The 17,030-nt window shown below is 35.2% G+C and overlaps 1 protein-coding gene across 1 annotated transcript in view; it reads left to right on the plus strand.

The window, feature by feature from the left end:
• The window catches only part of ORC5 (origin recognition complex subunit 5), a 92,339-nt gene that overhangs the window by 31,771 nt on the left and 43,538 nt on the right, over positions 1-17,030 (plus strand). The window contains exons 7-10 of the mRNA XM_037836465.1: positions 38-86; positions 172-262; positions 14,098-14,150; positions 15,557-15,669. Coding sequence (XP_037692393.1) covers positions 38-86; positions 172-262; positions 14,098-14,150; positions 15,557-15,669 — 306 coding nt within the window. The remainder of the gene's footprint in view (positions 1-37; positions 87-171; positions 263-14,097; positions 14,151-15,556; positions 15,670-17,030) is intronic.

Here is a 17,030-nt window from a genome sequence, read left to right on the forward strand (position 1 = left end):
CAGTGTTTTTACTTTATCCTTTTTTTAAAATTTACAGGCAGTACTTAATTTTCCTAAATATTGTGAACCTGTGGTTAAAGGAGAAGGTAACTATGTAATTTTACTTATTAATATTTATTTTTAAAACTTTATAATATCTAAATTATTAAATTTTTATCCCATTTGGAGTAGCAAGTGAACGTGATACTCGCAAACTGTGGAGAAATATAGAACCTCATTTGAAGAAAGCCATGCAGACTGTTTATCTGAGGGAAATATCAAGGTAATTTTCTCTCTATTTATTATGTGTATTATTTCTTGTCTCCATTGGGATATTTTTCTTCTAAAGTGTCCATGTTTTGTTTTTCTTCTTTTCATTGGGGAAAAAAGTTATGGAACCCTTTCAGGTTTGAATTTTTTATTATTTTGAGGGGGACAAACAATTTTTAAACAATATGCTTCACAATTTTGAATCTAACAATTGCTTTTCTTTTTTAACATGGAAAGCTAAGGAAAGTCAGTATTAATTTTATTTTTCATATTTTTGCTAGATATTTGAATTATATAATGAAAATTTATTTTCTTATTAAAGAACTAAACTGTGTAAATCAAGTCATAAATCTAATTTGTCTATTATCAGAATTTCATAGTAATGAAACTGCTCAGTTATTGTACTTTCAGTGTATTGATAACGTGAATTATGAAGTGCCTTATCTGATGCTTATAATACCAAACAGTGATATTATGAGAAGAAACAGAAAATATGAATAAACATATGTTAGCTATTGAAAAGTCCCCTTCCCACCTAAAAGACAGGTAAAGAGGAGGAAAACTGCAACATAGTACCCTAACCTGATTTAAAATTTTGAAAGCATTTTCAGATATGAAAAAATACTTTAAATTAGAAATTGAGAAGCTCAAAAAAAGTGGACAAAGAACAGAAGGATGTAAAACAAAAGAACTCAGAAAAGAAATTCAGGCAAATGTAATCATCTCAGAAATGAAAATGTAATTATAATTACCCAAGAAGAGCAGATTCAACTGAAAATATATAATAATGACATTGAGGAGAGGAATAAAAGTAACCAAGAGAACAAAATTAAATAAAGAGGTAAAAACAATCAGGTAGAATGTGATAATTGTGTAGAAGACAGATGAAGAAAACTCAATGTATGTATAGAGTCCCCGAAGACAATAAACAACCCAAAACAATGGATGAGAATTAATATGTAAAACTATAATCCAAGGAAACTTTCCAGAAATAAAAGAAGACTTGAATCTACATATCAAGAATTCATCTTTCCAATTTATCCAGAATGATCAATCCTGGGACCATATTAGTCTCCTATTGCTGCTGTAACAAATTTCCACAAAGTTAGTGGCTTAAAGCAGTGCAAATTTATTGTCTTACAGTTTTAGAGGTTCACAAGTCTAAGGGGGATTCACAGGGCTGAATTCACAGGCTGGAAGCTTTTGGGGAGAATCTCTTTCCTGGCCTTTTCCAGCTTCTGGCATCTGCCTGCATTCTCTGATACATCACCCCTTTCTCTGTCTTCAAAGCCAGTAGCATGGCATCTTCTCCCCTCTCTGACCTCTGCCTCCCTCGTAGAGGGACCCTTGTGATTACATCAGGTCCACTGGGATAATCCAGTATAATCTCATCTCAAGATCCTTAACTCAGTCACATTTGCATAGTTCCTTTTACCATGTAAAGTAACATTCATAGATTCCAGGGATTCACACATCGACATTTTGGGGGGAACCATCATTCAGCCTATCACGGAGACTTTCTTGTTAAACATTTAGACTTAAGATAAAAGGGTTTAAAAAATCTTTGAGCTTTCAGGAAAAAAAAAAAAAGTCACTTAACAGAGGAAAGATCATCGGTAATAAATGAAGCAAGAGAACAAGTAGAGCAACATTTTCAGGAAACTCAAGGAGAAAAGAAGTGTCTGCCACGCAGTTTATATCCAGCCATCCTGTCATTCAAGTATCAAGGTTATAGAAAAATTTTGAAACATGCAAGAACTCAGGGAACACTACTCATAAGCCCTTTCTAAAAAATCTAGTGAAAAAGCTTGTTGCAACAAAGAGATGACTTTAGGAAAATGATTGATAGTGAGCTTGAATTTAAGTAATTTTAGCTCTAAAACTAAAACAAAGGTGTGAACAAGGGTAGAAGAATAGTATGTAAATATTGTATGTTCTTACAGGGTAGAAATAACAAAAATTAAAAAGCAGGGAGAGAAGGGAGAAAGGGGGAAATAGAATTAACTCATTGATTGCTTTATAGGTAATAGGTGCAAATCAAAGAGTAATTTAAAACAAACTAAATAATAAATGCCTTAAGTTTTGAAAAAGGGCATGATTTTACTATACAAGTAAACAAAATGCAGTTGAACAAAATGCAAACTTTCCTAAATACCCAAAAAGTTTTTCAGTAGGACATAGAAAACAAACCAAGAAATTTGGTTAAAAAAAAAAAAAGTTAATGAAACATATATCCTTTGTATCAGTAAGAAATTCGGTTAAAAAAATTTAATGAAACGTATATCCTTCCTATTAGTAAGAATAAATGGGTTTAACTTACCCACTAAAGAAAAAGGTTTTCAGATTGGCTCTAAAGCATTGCTTAATTTTGTGAAAGAAATATGTTACAGATTACATATTAATTGCAAAGGGAAGATGTCTTTGCATGTATAAGAATATGTACGTATTTGCAAATTTGTGAAAAAAATACAGATGATAAACTATAAACTGTATGAGTGGTGGAAGGGTAAAGGGTAGGTGTGAGACTGCTTTGAGTGAGTACTTTTATTTTTTTATAATTGTAGCTTCTAAAGCCTGTAGATTTTTAGATATTTAAAAAATAAAATTAAAACAGATGTTAAATTTGAATGAAAATTAAAATTAATGAACCCAACTGTATAGCATAATGAAAACGTAACCATACAGAAAAAGGAATAAATCTTTTCAAAATAGTTCTCTGACTGTATACCCATAGGATATATTCTGAGGACAAAAAGAACTGCATTGTTTGGCAAGTTCTTTGTGGAGAGCAACAGTGATTTAGTAATTCTGAAACTGTTGTGCTTATATTGTGTCTTAGCTTGCCAGAGCTGCTGTGACAAATACCAGACTATGGGTTGGCTTAAGCAACAGAAATGTATTGGCTTATGGTTTCAGAGGTTAGAAGTCCAAAATCAATCACTTCTATTTTTTTAGCATCACTATAGTCAGGGAATTCTATGCTGTGGAATTCAGCAATACTATGCTTTTTCCTTGAAGTCTGTGGCGCTCTGGTGCTGGCTTACCACAATCCTTGGGGTTACTTGGCTTACGTCTCTACCTCCTGTCACATGGAAATTGCTCTCCTTGTGTCCACTGACTTCTGGCTTCTTTCTGTGCCTTCTCTGACTTAGTGCATCTGAATTTCTTCTGCTTATAAAGAATTCTGTTAATATGGATTAAGGCCCATCCTGATTCAGTTGGGTCTCACCTTACCTAATAATAAGTCTTCAAAGAGTCCTGTTTACAAATAGGTTCACACCCACAGGAATGCAGGTTAAAATTAAGAATGTCTTTTATTGGGGTACATAATTCAATCTACCATATTATAGGACAGAGAAATATGTAAATATATTGGTGTTTGGGGGGACAATGCATCACAAAACATTGAGTTAAAAAGCAAAAGAATTCCCTGGCTATAGTGGTGCTAAAAAAATAAAAATACAAAAGGAAAGAGGAGAAGGGAAAAGTTCCTCCCAGAAAAATGTCAGCAATCATATGTAGAAGGAATGATGAAAACACTGTTTTTCAACCCTCAGTGAAATACTAGATTTTGGCAAGGAATATCAATGCACACTCAGTCTTCTGGGTAAAAGATTTTGGGGGAACAGGATTTCACTTCTCAAATGTTACCCCACAGAGTACACATAAATCACAAAGAGAAGAAGATAGTTTTGCGATACAAAGACTTGGCAGGCACCACCTTAACAAAATGGTCAAATTTGGAATCCCCTATTATAAGACAAATGGACATTTTATGTCTCTTGATGTGATGCAGGAGGAAGTATATACTGTTACTTATATAAAATTCATGGTAAAATGTTTAACTTGGTCTTAACCATGAGAAAACAAAATAAGAATTGTAGTAGCTTCTACTACACAATTCATCTGGATTCTTCAGAAGACAATAGACCAAAAAAAAAAACAGAGGGTAATTCTAGATTATGAGTCTGTATCAGTTTAGGTTCTCCAGAGAAACAGAGTGAACAGCTAAGTGTGTGTGTGTGTGTAAGGAAGTAGCTCATTAAGTTGTGGGGGTTGGCAAGTACAAATTCATAGGGCAGGCCAGACGATGAAAATTATGGTGATTGTAGTGTTGAATTTTTTAGTTCAAATTCCTTAGGCTGGATCTTTAGGAAGGAGTTGAGGGTCTTGGAGCAGAATCTTAGAGACCTCCCACTGATTGGATGAAGCCCACTTACATTATTTAAAGTCAACTTTACTTAAAGTCAACTGATTGTAGCTGCTAATCCCATCTATGAAATACTTTCACATGACAACCAGGCCAGTGTTTGACGAAACAACTGGATATCAAACCTGTCCAAGTTGACACATAAGATTGACCATTGCAGATTCTGAAAACACATGACTGTCAAATGTAATGCTGATTCTTGATTGGATCCTGGCTATAAACAAACAATAAAACAAAACCCAACAATTTGGAGACAACTGGGAAAATTTGAATATGGACTCTCTACGAGAGTATCAGAGTTAAATTTCTTCAATCATAGGATTGTAAATATGCCCTTGTCGTATACATCTGAAGTATTTAGTATTATGATATTTGCAACTTACTTCAAATGGTTCAACATAAAAAGTGTATACATAATATAAATGGAGAGAGAAAGCAAATGTGGTGAAACATGAACAATTGGTGAATCTAGCTGAAGGGAATATTGGCTCTCATTGAACTGTTCGTTGAACTTTTCTGTAGTTTTAAAATTATTCAAAGTAAAAATTTGAGGGAAAAGAAGCAAGGGGATAGTTGGTGTAGGTAGGGAGGAGTCAGCCTGATGTAGAGACTGGAACAAAGTGGCGTAAAGGGCCAGGGAGACTATCCTGTGGTATAGTAGAAAAATGGTGATTCCTACTGCTCCATTTGAAAGTGGTTGAATTGTTTCCACTACCCTCAAACTCCTTTTCCCAGGGATAATAACTTTTACTAAATTTTAAAAAGATAATCACGTACTTTGTTCATCTTAATCGAGATTAAATGATTGGAATAAGCAGAATAAAGAAAAAGAATGAAGGCATAGAAGGCTAGATCCTGACTCAAGTAGCTATTGTTGGGGATATATGTTAGTTTTATATCTTTTGTAGGCAGTTTGTACATATTATGAAGAAGACCACAACCATGATCCTTGGATCATCTTAAATTTTTATCCTATTCAGCCTTAACCCTTCCATATAAATTTGATGATCGTCTTTTCCATTTTTGCAAAGAAGGTTGTTGGAATTTTGAATGGGATTGTGTTGAATCTATAAATTGTTTTGGGTAGGACTGACATCTTAACAATATTTAGTATTCCAATCCATGTACATGGAAATGTCCTTCCATTTATTTAGCTCTTCTTTGATTTCTTTTAGCAGTGTTTTGTAGTTTTCTGTGTACAAGTCCTTTACATCCTGGGTTAGATTTATTCCTAGATATTTGATTTTTTTTAGTTGCTATTGTAAGTGGAATTTTTTTCTTGATTTCTTCTTCTGTTTGCTCATTGCTTGTGTATAGAAACAGTTCTGATTTTGGGGTGTTGATCTTGTACCCTGCCAATTTGCTGAATTCATGTATTAGCTCTAGTAGCTTTTTTGTGAACTTTTCAGGATTCTCTGTATGTAGGATCATGTCATCTGCAACTAGGGAAAGTTTTACTTCTTCCTTTCCAATTTGGATGCTTTTTGTTTCTTTCTTGCTTAACTACTGTGGCTAGAACTTTCAGTACATTGTTAAATAACAGTGGTGATAGTAGGCATCCTTGACTTGTTCCTAATCATAGAAGGGAAGCTTTCAGTCTTTTATCATTAAGTAGGATATTAGCTGTGGGTTTTTGATATATGCTTTTGATCATGTTGAGGAAATTTCTCATCTTAGTGTTCTAAGTATTTTTATCAAGAAGAGGCAATAGATTTCATCCAATGTCTTTTCTCCTTCAATTGAATAATCATGTGTTTTTTTTTTTTTTTTTTACCTTTGTTCGTTTAATGTGGTGTGTCACATTAATTGATTTTTTTATGTTGAACCACTTTTGCATACCAGGGATAAATCCTTCTTGATTATGATGTATAATTCTATTAATATGCTGTTGCATTCAGATTGGTAGTATTTTACTGGGGATTTTTGCATTTATATTCATAAGAGGTATTGGTCTGTAATTTTCTTTTCTTGTGATATCTTTATCTGGCTTTGGTATGATGTTGGCCTTATAGAATGAGTTAGGGAGTGTTTCCTGCTCTTCTGTTTTTTAGAAGTGTTTGAGCAGAATTGGAGTTAAGTCTTGGAATATTTGGTAAAATTCCCCTGTGAAGCTGTTTGGTCCTGTGCTTTTCTTAGTTGGGAGTTTTACTGATTCTGTTTGATTAATTACTGAGTCAACCTCTTTACTACTAATTGTTTTGTTGAGATCTTCTATTTCTTCTTGATTCAGTGTAGGTAGTTTGTGTGTTTCTAAGAATTTGTTCATTTCTTCTGGTTCGCCTAATTTATTTGTGTACAGATTTTCATAGTATTCTTTCTAGTCCTTTTTATTTCAGTGGGGCTGGTAGTAAGTAATGTCTTCTTTTTCATTTCTGGTTATAGTTATATTCGTATCTTCTGTCTTCGTCTTCTTAGTCAGTCTAGCGAAAAGCTTGTTGATTTTATTGTTCTTTTCAAGGAACCAAGTTTTTGTTTTGTTAATTTTGTTTTGGATTTTGTTCTCTGTTTCATTTAACTCTGCTCTAATCTTTATTACCTTCCTTCTGCTCACTTTGGGTTTAGTTTACTCTTCTTTTTCTAGTTCTTTCATTTTTGAGGTTAGGTCTCTGATTTGAAGTCTTTCTTCTTTTTTAATGTAAGCATTTAGAGGTATAAATTTGCCTCTCAGTACTGCCTTTGATACATTTCATAAATTTCGGTGTGTTGTGTTTTCATTTTCATTCTCCTCTCTTTTCCTAATTTCCCTTCTGAACCCATTGTTGTTTAAGAGTATGTAGTTTAATTTTCACATTTGTGAATTTTTCATTGTTCCCTCTCATTGATTTCTAATTTCATTCCATTGTGATCAGAGAAAAGGTACATTGTGTGATTTCAATATTTTTTTAATTTATTGAGACTTGTTTTGAGATGTAACATATGATTTATCCTGGAGAATGAGCCATGTGCAATTTCTCCCTTCAAATCTGTCAGTATTTGCTTTATATATTTTGGGGCTGTGCTGTTAGGTGCATATATATTTATAATATTTACATCTTCTTGTTGAGTTGACCTCTTTATCAATATGTAATGACCGTCTTTGTCCCCTGTAACTGTTTTTTACTTAAAGTCTATGTTATCTGATATTAGTATAGCTACCCCAGCTCTCCTTTGGTTACTATTTGCATGGTATATTTTTTTCCATCCTTTCACTTTCTGTCTACTTCTATGTTTGAACTTAAGGTGAGTCTCTTGCAGATGGCATGTAGTTGGGTCATGCTTTTTTATCTGTTCTACCAATCTCTGCCTTTTGGCTGGAGAGTTTAATCCATTTACAGTTAAAGTCACTGCTGATAATGCTGGACTTTCTTCTGCCCTTTTGCTATTTAGCCTTTGTGAGTCTCCTTTTTTCCCCTCCGTTCTTCTGCTAGTGCCTACTTTTATATTTATTTGAGTTTTTGTGTGATACCATATTCAGTGCCTTCTCTTTTCTATCTTGATACATTTTTCATATATTTTCCTTGTGCTAACCATGGGGTTAAAATATAACATCCTAAATATATAACAATTATATTTGATTTGATACCAACTTGACTTCGGTACCATATACGTATCCCATTGCCCTCTATCCATCATGTTTTTGTACTTGTTGCAACTTAGATTTTTATACATTGTATCTCTAGCACTGTAGATTTATCATTAGTTTTTGTGTATTTGTATTTTAGCACCTGTAGGAAGTAAGAAGTTGTGTTACATACCAAACAATATGATACAATAATACTGCCATTTATATTACCAAAATGGTTACCTTTACCAGATCTCTTTATTTCTTTATGCTGCTTTGAACCACTGTGTAGTGTCCTTTCCTTTCAGTTTGAATAACTCCCTTTAACATTGCTTGTAGGGCAGTTTTAATGGTGATGAACTCCCTCAGCTTTTGTTCATCTGGGAATGCTTTAGTCTTGCCTTCATTTTTGAAAGAAAGTGCCTCTAGATATAAAATTCTTGGTTGGCAATTGTTTTCTTTCAGTACTTTAAATATTTCAACCCTAAGTATTTCAACCCATTGTCTTTTTGCCTCCATGATTTCTGATGAGAAATTGGCACTCAACCTAATTGGGAGTATCTTGTACATTGCTTTTCTCTTGCAACTCTCAGAACTCTCTCCTTGTCCTTTGCATTCGATAATGTGACCAGTATATGACAGGTGTATTTTTCTTCGTGTTTCTCCCGTTTGGTGTTCTCTGGTCTTCTCAGATGTACGTATTCATGCCTTTTGCTGAGTTTAGAAAGTTCTCTGTTATTATTTATTTGAATATTCCTTCTGCCCCTTTCTTTCTTCTCTTTCTGGGATTCCCATAGTGTGTATGTTGATACGCTAATGGTGTCCCAGAGGTGTCGTAGGCTATTTTTACTTTTTATACTTCTTTTTTCTTTCCATTTGTCAGTGTGACGCATTTCAGTTGTTGTGTCTTTGAGTTCACTGATTCTTCCTTTTGCCAGCTTCAATCTGCTGTTGAAATCCTCCTGAGAATTTTTCTTTTCAGTTATTGTAGTCTTCAACTTCAGTAGTTCTGTTTGGTTGCTTTTTAAAATTTCTATCTCTTTACTAAGATTCTCATGTAGGTCATTTTTGTTTTCCTGATATCCTGTAGTTCTTTCTCTATATTTTCCTTCATGTCCTTGAGGATTTGTAAGATCCTTTTTTTACAAGTCTTTGTTTTGTTATGTCCACATTCTGGTCTTGTTCATTGATATTTTCTAGATTTTTACCCTTTTCCTTTGGGTGGGCTATTATTTTCTGTTTCTGTTTCTTTGTCTTGTAGTCTTTTGCGCACTGTACTTTTTTTAATGCAATTTTATTGAGCTATATTCACACACCATACAAACCATCTGAGGTATACAATCACTGGCTCCCAGTATTATCACATAGTTGTGTGTACAGCCCCATGATCAATTTTAGAACATTTTCATTACTCCAGAAAAGAAATAAAATTAAAAAGAAAACCCATATCCTCCCATACCCCTTATCCTCTCCCCCTCCATTATTGACCCATAATATTGGTGTGGTATATTTGTTACTGTCGATGAAAGAATATTAAATATTACTGTTAACTATAGTCCTTAGTTTGCTGGGTACATTTTTTCCCATATACCCCTCTATTATTAACTCCTTGTAATAGTGTTGCACAATTGTTCTAGTTTATGAGAAAACATTTTTACATTTGCAGTTAATTACAGGCATTGTCTACCTCAAGATTCACTGTGTTATACATTCCCATGTTTTAACCTCCAACTTTCCTTCTGGTAACATATGTGACTTTAAACTTCCCCTTTCCACCACACCATTCAGCACTATTATTCTCACAATAATGTGCTACCATCACCTCTGTCCATTTCCAAACATTTAAGTTCAATCTAGTTAAACAGTCTGCATATGTTAAGCAACTGTTCCCCATTCTTTTGCCTCATTCTATATACTGGTAACTTATATTCTATTTTTTATGTCTACAAGTTTGCTTATTATAATTAGTTCATATCAGTGAGATTATACAATATTTGTCCTTTGTGTCTGATTTATTTCACTTAACGTAATGTCCTCAAGGTTCATCCATGTTGTCACATGCCTTAGGACTTCATTCCTTCTTACTGCTGAAAAATATTCCATTGTATGTATATACCACAGTTTTGTTTATCCATTCATCTATTGATGAATACTTGCGTTGTTTCCATCTTTTGGTAATTGTTGATAATGCCTTCTATGAACATTGATGTACAAATGTCTGTTTGCATCCCTGCTTCCAGATCTTCCAGGTATATCTCAAGCAGCTGGAATACTGTACATTTTAATATTTTAATATGTCAACTCTGGGATTTATTCCCTGATGTGTCTGTTTCTTGATTTTGTAACCAGCTGGTGATAAGAATGAGATTTTCTTGATCTTCACCCTGCCTATTAGGTAGGTCTTTTCTGGGCCTGTGTTTTTTCCTAGGTGTGTGAATGTTAGTAGCTTTGGAGTTTTCCCTGTTTATAGGAGTTTGAATGCCCCCTTTATTTCCCAGGAAACAAACTTCCCTCACCTGGGTATTTAAGGCAAGAAAGCCTTTGCCCCAGACTTTCTGCCTCTATAGTTTCTTACTCTTGCAATTTCTTCTTTATGCTCTTCTAGGGTCTTCTTCATGGCCTTTATATCCTGTGCCATGCTCTCATTGTTTGTCTTTAGTTCTTTGATTAATTGCTCCAAGTACTGTGTCTCCTGATCTTTTGGTTTGGGTGTTTGGGTTTGGGTTATCCATATTATCTGGTTTCTTTATATGCTTTAAATTTTTCTGTTGTTTTTGGGCTCTTGGCATTTGCTTTACTTGATAGAGTTCTTTTAGGATATGAAGGATTATTCAGACACCAATCTCTAATTTGTCAGATCTACAGCTTGATGGCGTACACTTTCTCTAACTAACCACTGGATGGCGTCCGCAAGTCACCTATTCCCTTCAAGTCAGTTCTCCCCAACTTTGTCTTTGTGGTGTGTGGGGATCAGATTCTTATGGGGTCCAATTGGTGCACCAAGTTCGGGTGTGTTGTTGGTGCTGTCCACTCTGAATGTGGGGCGTGTGTCTGAGTGGTTATGGAGGCAGGGCAGCTTTAATAATCAAACCTCCCAGGTGTTCCTGGAGATTGAAGGCTATTGCAAGAGTCTAAACCTTCATTTCAGTCTCACCACAGACTGTCTCTGCCGCTGACCCACAAGTCTTTGGTATTGGCTTACGATCCCTGGGATTTCCGGGTGGGTTCCTCTTCCCATCCGTGCCCTCCTAGGGCCTCTGCTGAGGGAAGGCTGTGCTATGTCACAAGTGCATGCCATCCCTCAAGGGAAGCCCTGGGCCGCCAGGCCGTGCAGGGGCATTCCCAGCCTCTTATAAAGATGGCTGTATGGGGTGTGTTAATTTCTCCATTTTCACACAGCTCTGCCTTCCCAGCTCCAGGACAATTAGCTGTGGATGCGGGAAAGGCTATTGTCCATGCCCGATACTGTGGCATGTGCACAGTGTTGCCAGAAACACTTCCCATCACTCTGGGTCCCTTGGCGCAGCTCTTTGTGGCTCCGACACTGGGCAGGAGCGTTCCTAGCCTGCTGGGAAGATGGCTGCAAGGGGCATGGTTTTTTACCCCTTTTGGCTCCCCTCTTCCCTCCTCACTCTGAGACAACTAGCAGTGGGTGCGCAAAAGGCTATCTTCCACGCCAGATATTGAGGTGTTCACACAGCTCTTTCCTGCCGTGCTTCACTGTATTTGTCAGCCGCTTTTGGTTTTTTTTAAAGAAGAACTAGTCCACCTCCAAATGCCAACCCACAGTTTCCCCACACTGCAGTGTGGCTGCCGGGCACTCACTCATTTCAGAACGCAGAATCCTGGTTTCACCACGTGCATGGTCCCTGTAGATTTAGCAGACCTTGTCCAGCTGGTGCATCACTGGAACTGGTTTTCTGGGTTACTTTCTGGCCTCTATCTAGTATTTTTCACAGAGGTGTTTTTTTGCCCTGTCTCTCCTAGCCGCCATCTTAGGTTCTCTATAGTTTCTTATGCTCCTTTCATTGTCTCAAGTTGCTTTTTCCTGGAGGGCAAATTCTGGTAGGCAGGGCTCACAGTAGAGGAGTTTCCTAAGTTACGCTTTCCCAGGGGAAACAGGGCTAGGGATCTAGGAAGGGGGTGCAGACTGGTTCCAAAGTACTCTGTGCAGGGGCGGGAGGGGGAATCAGAAGGGGAATCAAGAGCTTCTTTCAAAGCTCCCTAAAGCAAAGCTTTCTTGACCTGCCCAGCAAATGCCACCCTTCAAATAACTGTCCCCTGCAGCCCTGAGGAAGTGTAGTGTTTTTAAGTCTCCTCCATGCCATCTTTATCCTGAGTGGGTTGAAACAGTGATTGCCCTCAGAGCCAGGCCTCCAGCTATCCAAGTCACTAATCAGAAGCCATGATCAACAATCAGCTGTGCCCACCTCTGGTCTTGGGGAAGAAGATTTTTATGTCCCTGTCTTTAGCGGACTAGCCAGAGGCTGTACCCCACTGTGGCCTGCCATGAGAGTGGGGGATAGGGGATGGTAATGCCACGTGTGTGGAGAGAGTAATGTACTGGTTTTTACCAGCCTTTTCCTCCTGTTCTTCCCTGGATACTGTATGGTGTTCTCCTGGCTCCAGAGTTTCAAAATAATGTTTCATACAGTTCTTGCCTGTTTAATAGCTGTTCTGGTGGGATAACTGAATCCTAGTGCTCCCTACTCCACCGTCTTTCCACAATTTTCCAGAAAAACGTGCATGGACTTTTTAGTCAGGAAGATTATAGTTGAAACTCTGGTTCCACTCCTTAGAAGCTCTGCAGCCTTAGTCAAATTAACTAACTTCAGTCTTGTTATTTATAAAAACATAAGAGATACTGTCTATCTCAATTTATGAGGAGTAGTTACGGTATGTTAAGAATTGAGTTCATAATAGACATTTATTAAACATTAGTCCCCCGCTAAATTAATTTTTTATTTATTAAACGTTAGTCCCCATTAAAGTTTGGCTGTTTTAATAATAACATTAGACAGGCAATTGTTATATAAGAAAACCTTATCAGTTTAGACCATTTAGAAGTCCAGGTTATAGCATTGTAACTGATAAAAAAAATTATTTATTTGCATTTGAAAGAAGTAGTGAGTGTGAAAATGCCTTACAATCAGTGAAACACTGTTCCACTGTAAAGTAGAAGAAATGATCTACTTTGAAAGTCAACTTGTTTTCCCAGGTGTGTTTTCCACATAGGTTATTAGTAGCCTATCAGATGTTTCCCATGTTGCTATATTCCCAGAACTATTAGCTATACTTGCAGATTTCAAAAAATGTATACAGTTTGATTTGGGGTATTTAATTGTTCTAATCTGGCTTTATTTTTAAATTGGCATTGTAAGAGCTAGATCAGAGAGTTTCAGAATTGGGGGGGCTTACAAATCATTACATCTTACTGCCTTATTTTTAGAAGAGGAGGTTATTGATTTGTTCTAAGTCACAAGGTTAAAAACACCATCTCCTGGGTTTTTCGTTGTGATTTTTTCATCATAACTGTTTCATATTCTTGGTAACTTTTTGTGCCTTTTAATAGTTTTAATTACAAGTAAGGCTGGGATGGGGCAGTGGAAATAGCATGACCTCTGCAGGCATCTGACAAAAATTCAACTCTTCGCTCCACTGCTAGCTGACAGGTGTCTTCGGACAGCTTAACCCTTGGGCTTCCATCTTCTGATGTAATGATACCTACTTTAACGGGATTGTTAGGGAGTTTAGAAATCATATATTACACTTGTGTCTAATACATAGCTGGCACATTGGGAGACGTTACTGAATGGTGGTATTATTTATTGGTATTTTTTAATAGCTTTTTAATCATGATCAGAAGAAAAGAAATTATTTAAAAAATTAACATTTGGATATTGATGTATTAAGTTTATTGTTCTGACATATACTAAATGATTTTGTAGAGGTGTAAACATGCATATCATATGTATTATTTTTCTTGTTCATAAGGAAATTGAAACTATTTCTTCAATAAATTGAAAACTTTTCATTTTTTTAAGTACAGTATGTTGATTTCATATATTTTCAAACCATTTTTCCTATTTTCTTGCAGTTCACAGTGGGAAAAGCTACAGAAAGATGACACTGATCCAGGACAACTGAAAGGTATAAAGAAAATATTGAGACAAGTTACCAGAAACACTTCTTTAATTGATTACTAATACTGAAGATACTAAACATAATACTAAAGATAACATCCTGTCAGTAAATAGTGTTATAAAAGAGGATTTACTTTTCAAGCTATAATGATATTTCGATTAATGATATTCCTTTAAATGAAGCTCTAGTTTAATGCAGGGAAATAAAGTTTGAATACTGGTTTGCTATTTTCTGCATGTTGGATTATGTCATGTGAAAATCAAGCAATTTATATTTCTTTAAATGCTTTTGTTAAAATCAATTATATGACACAATTTCATCTCAGAAAGTATGTATTTCATGAGTTTTGTAGAATGAAATCCAATTTTATGTTAACCCAGTTTGGGAGATGCATTTCAGTCGGTTATGTTTTGAAAGCTTTGTGCTTTTGTGTTAAGTAAATTTTTACTTTGGATTTCTCCTAAATAGAACTACTTTTCCTTTAAAAAAAAAAAAGTGAAAGAGAATTTTTAAAAAGTTCTTATTTAAAAAAACAGGTCAGTGGCTTGTGATTGGGGGAAGTGATAAGAAATGGTGGTGTTGAGATTCTCTTTTGGTTTCTAAATGCTCCAGATGCTGTACAAGTGATTTCTTGTTTCATGTTGTAATGGAAAGATACAGATGCTGGAGTTAGGAAAATGTGCAACAGTTGGTCTGTACTACTTCCTAGCTATGAGACCTTGAACCCAGTTCAGTTTCTTCATTTGTAAATGAGAAGAATATCTAACTTTAAGTTACTGTAAAGATTTAAAACTATGCTTAAGTAAAGGACCTTGTACAGTGTCTGGTATATAGTAGGTATTCAGCAAATATCAGATGCCTTCTTCCCTTTGCTTAAGAATCAGTGATGCTTGATTTGACTACATTGTTTTATCTATCCATTCATTCATTATTTCTTATGTGCAAGGCATTGTAGGGAATCAAAAAACATATTAGATGTGGCTTCTTAAGTGAACAGTATTGCTAAATAGGAGATGTAATTTATGTATAATTAACTGTTAATTTAAGGTAAAACATTATGTGGGTTGTAAGTGAAATTCATAAAGTAGAAATTCATAGTAGTGACAAATATTCCTGTTTTGGTGTGGGGGGAAGCATCACGGAAGGCTTCAGGGAGATAGTGGTGTTGTAGGGAAGGATGGGTAGGAATTTTAGATTTGATAATGGGAGGAGCCAAACAAAGTAACAGGATGAGCAAGGTTTATTAATAATGCTGTTCTTTATCATTGTTGTCATCATGGAACTCCAAACTCAGGGAGTAGGTCATTTTGACTAGAGAATGCCATGAAGAAGTCAAAAGGTAAGTGAGAGGAGATACTTGAAATCTGATGGTAGTCTGAAAGATACCGTCATAAAAGTATTTTGTTTTGTAGGTCTCTCAGCTTATACTCATGTGGAACTTCCATATTACTCTAAATTTATTCTAATTGCTGCATACCTTGCTTCATACAATCCAGCAAGAACTGATAAGAGGTTTTTCCTTAAGGTAATATAGTAAAATGTTTTTTGTTTCACTTTATTTTTTAATATTCCAGAAATATTTTGAAACTTAACACCTGTAAATTTTTAAGGGAGAGAGAATAGAATAAGAGATTGCTTGCTATGTAATTAGGGCTCATTCTTTTAAGGTTTTAAATTAAGGTCACAGCCTGAAACTTCAGGGCAGTACATACCTTCACAGATGAGAGGAAATCAGATGTACCTTAGGTCATAATTCTAGATTTTAAAAATATGTCAATAATTTGGAGGTCTGAAGAATCCAGTTTTGTCTAGAAATAGCTTGATAAAGGAGTTTGCAGATATTGATAGTAACCGCCCCTTACATGTGTATGGATGGTAGTGGGTCATTTACAAAACAGTTTCAGATCCCTTATCCCTATGGAGGGACAGGAAGGCGATTTAAAAACACTAAATGAAGTCTTGATTAAAGTGTGGGGGATGGAAATGTTTTCAAGCGTAGAACTCATTAGTTGTCCTAAAGCTCCTACTATAGCACCTTGTATTCCATGTCCATTATCCAGGACATTCAGGAGCCTCTGCTGCATGTATGTTAGTCAGAGATCCCAGTTTGAAACTGTTTTCTGTTTGAAAGAAACAAAATGCAAATTGAATTATTATTAAAGCTGTTTATTTTCTTAGAAGACTATTCAGTTTGGAAATTCAGGATTTTACTGTGAAGCCTAAAAAATCTTTCCTCTGGGAAAAAATTAAAATAGCTCTTTTTTGATTCTTATCGTAAGTCCTTAGATGAAAGTAAATTGTAAGTTAAATAATTGTCATTCAAGAATTATATTCCTTTTTTATTTAGTAATAACTAGCAAGTTTTAATATGAGTTTATTATAGCAAATTGAATATTTTATGAGATGGGGAAAGTGAACACAGCATCCTTTCTATCTAGTATAATTTTAGACTAGTTTCATTGGAAATTTCAAGGACAGAACTTTCAGTACATAAACTAAGTTACTTTGTTTAACTAAATAGTGTTTCATTGTTTTTATTTCTTCCTTGTAATTGTAATGATCACTGTTCTTACTCTTTTCATTTATATTTTAGAGGCCCTAAAGAATTGGGCTCTTTAGAGGTTTCTCATAGAAACATTGGTCTGCAGATAGAGGATCTTAATTGTGATTAATACTCAAGTTGTTTTATCTTCTTTGAAGTACTTTCACACTTAAATTATATTTACATGAATTATGTTTTCCTTTGGAAACCTTTGGAATCTTTCTCTTTGTTTTTCCAGGTTGTTAACAAATTTAGTGAAGAATTGTTGGGGTCTAAGGCATTGTGACAATTTGGGATATATAATCAAAGACAAATAACTTTGGATTTCCTTTTATATGTTACAT

The sequence above is a fragment of the Choloepus didactylus genome, chromosome 5 (assembly GCF_015220235.1).
Source record: "Choloepus didactylus isolate mChoDid1 chromosome 5, mChoDid1.pri, whole genome shotgun sequence".
Taxonomy (NCBI): domain Eukaryota; kingdom Metazoa; phylum Chordata; class Mammalia; order Pilosa; family Megalonychidae; genus Choloepus; species Choloepus didactylus.